Source organism: Octopus bimaculoides, chromosome 20, assembly GCF_001194135.2.
Source record: "Octopus bimaculoides isolate UCB-OBI-ISO-001 chromosome 20, ASM119413v2, whole genome shotgun sequence".
Taxonomy (NCBI): domain Eukaryota; kingdom Metazoa; phylum Mollusca; class Cephalopoda; order Octopoda; family Octopodidae; genus Octopus; species Octopus bimaculoides.
The window spans coordinates 18,413,665-18,416,010 of record NC_069000.1 but is presented as its reverse complement, the minus strand read 5'-3'; the positions used below and the strand labels follow the sequence as shown (position 1 = coordinate 18,416,010).

General features: G+C 34.7%; 1 protein-coding gene across 1 annotated transcript in view; it reads right to left on the bottom strand.

Annotated features, from left to right (window-relative positions):
- LOC106878367 (kinesin-related protein 1-like) overlaps positions 1-2,346 on the bottom strand; it is a 58,118-nt gene that overhangs the window by 1,270 nt on the left and 54,502 nt on the right. Inside the window, exon 18 of the mRNA XM_052975168.1 lies at positions 1,624-1,820. Coding sequence (XP_052831128.1) covers positions 1,624-1,820 — 197 coding nt within the window. The remainder of the gene's footprint in view (positions 1-1,623; positions 1,821-2,346) is intronic.

Sequence of the window (2,346 nt, the reverse complement as noted above, 5' to 3'; positions counted from 1 at the left end):
TATATATATATATATATATATATATATTACAGAGATGTATTTGCATAGCAAGTGACTTGATCTGAGATCGTGTGCTGAAACAAAAACAACTGCAATGTGGAAGGTGTTTATAAGCCATTTAAAACAAAAAAACTGTTAGATTCACTTCAACATTTAAATTTAATTTGTCAAAATATTTTCGTCACTTTGAAATTGCGACCTCTTCACTGACAACCTATGCAGCACGGAATTTTGTCAGTGTACAGGTCGCAAGCGCAGTTTATTGCCCAATGATTGAAGGGTACTCTTAATGGGCTGGTTATGCTGCATTGGCATAGGCCACATTTACATTCTCACTTGGCTTGCTGGGTCTTCTCAAGCACAGCATATCTCCAAAGGTCTTGGTCATTTGTCATCGCCTCCACCTTCTCTTATGCATTGCTACCTATCACCTCTTCTTCCTCCACCCACTCCTATTTTCCTTCACTTTCCCCCAGACTGAGCTTCACCATTGACTATGCCTCTATTTGTGTTTACTATTCACTACATTCATCTTTGTCCCCCTCTTTAACCATCTGCCACTCTCCTTAACCATTTTCTTGAACCCACCCATCCATCAATCCTTGATTCTCTGTCCCTATCCTCTCTTTGTCCTCCTCCTTGCAACTTGAGGATATTTCCTGAGACTTTATTTCCACCATAATTTCTTTAATACCTGCTGGGTTAGGGTTGGCTATGTATCTCCTCCACACATGACACCTGTTCACAGGAACAGGTGTCATGTATATTATACTTTAGCCTCTCAATATCTGGTACAAAGTCATATCCCTCAAAATTGCATCCTAGCACAATTGAGGGGCCTTGTCTTGTGAGTTACTTGGTGATCTTACTAGTGCCAGTGCCTCAGAAAAGCACCCCAGTGTAATCTGAAAAGTGGATTCTGTTGAATCATCCAACCTATGTTCATATGGAATACAGACTTTAAATGATGATCGCAATGATATGATGAGGATAATGTGTGTGCCCATGTTTACATGTGTGTGTGTATGTGCGTGCATGTGTATATATATATATATATATATATTTATATATAAATATATTTATGTATATAATTAAATTAAAACAGTAGGGTAAAAAATTGGATATCAATTAATATCAATTTAATACCAGGGAACAAGCACATTAAAAGAATCAAGGAGATTCAGAAAAAAATATCTGAGATCTCAAAGGATTATTGTATATATATATATATATAAAGGAGACCACTAGGTGGACTGTTAATGTGCTAGAAGGTGGACTGTTAATGTGCTAGATCACATGTAATGCGTTTACTAAGACCGAATTGTTCTCAAAGGAAATTTAGCGAAGTAACAAAACGTATACAGGCAAGACAAGTGAAAATTACATAAATACATACAAAGTTATCCACAAACTAGTTTTGAAATTAATATTTCCTTACCGAAAATATCTGTTTCTCATCAGTACGGACTGCCAAATAAATATAATTCTCAGAATCGTATATATATATATATATATATATATATATATATATATATATATATATATATATATATATATATATATATATATATACACATATATAAAGGGTTAAATAATACTATGGTAGTGAATTGTTTTACTCACCTTAACCCGTTTAAACAGATCTTAGGACGTGGATTTGCCAGTTTTGATCCGATGGTGATTTTACCCTCAGAAAGGTAGTGGAAGATGACTTTAGATAAAAGAGGATCTTCATTAAGGTTTACTAGATGATGCTGAGTGGATTGTCTTTGTAAATCTCCGTGAATTGATTCATTGTCCATCAACTGAGCTGCAGCAAGCTGTAGGCAAAGAAGTGACTTACTTGATATATGTACGTACATATATATGTAGTGGATCTTGCATGCATGAAGTGGATTTGATCTACCATAGCCAAATTTAAATTAGCAATTCAATAGAACTTTTCTCACAGTGAAACAATAGTTTTTCTCTGACAGCGGTTTTACATTTGCTAGATTGCCTTTAGCTAGGCCGAAATAATGTCTTCACCACTTGACCCTTATAACTTCTACTTCACCAAAAGCTAGAATAGGGACATCACAGTACCACCAACAAAGCCCATTGTTCTCAACGATATGTCTATCCTTTTGGATAGTTATAAAAACAAGAACTCACAAGCACATATGTGTATGTGTTTGAATTCATGTCTGTTATTATGACAATTATTTGGGTGATTGATGGCAGAACCAGTTGATTACAGGGAAAAAAATACCTTGTGGTATTTATACCAACTCTATTGACAAATAGATGAGTGCATGTTTTTTCTGACTTATGGATTCTTAGACAACTATATATATATATATATAT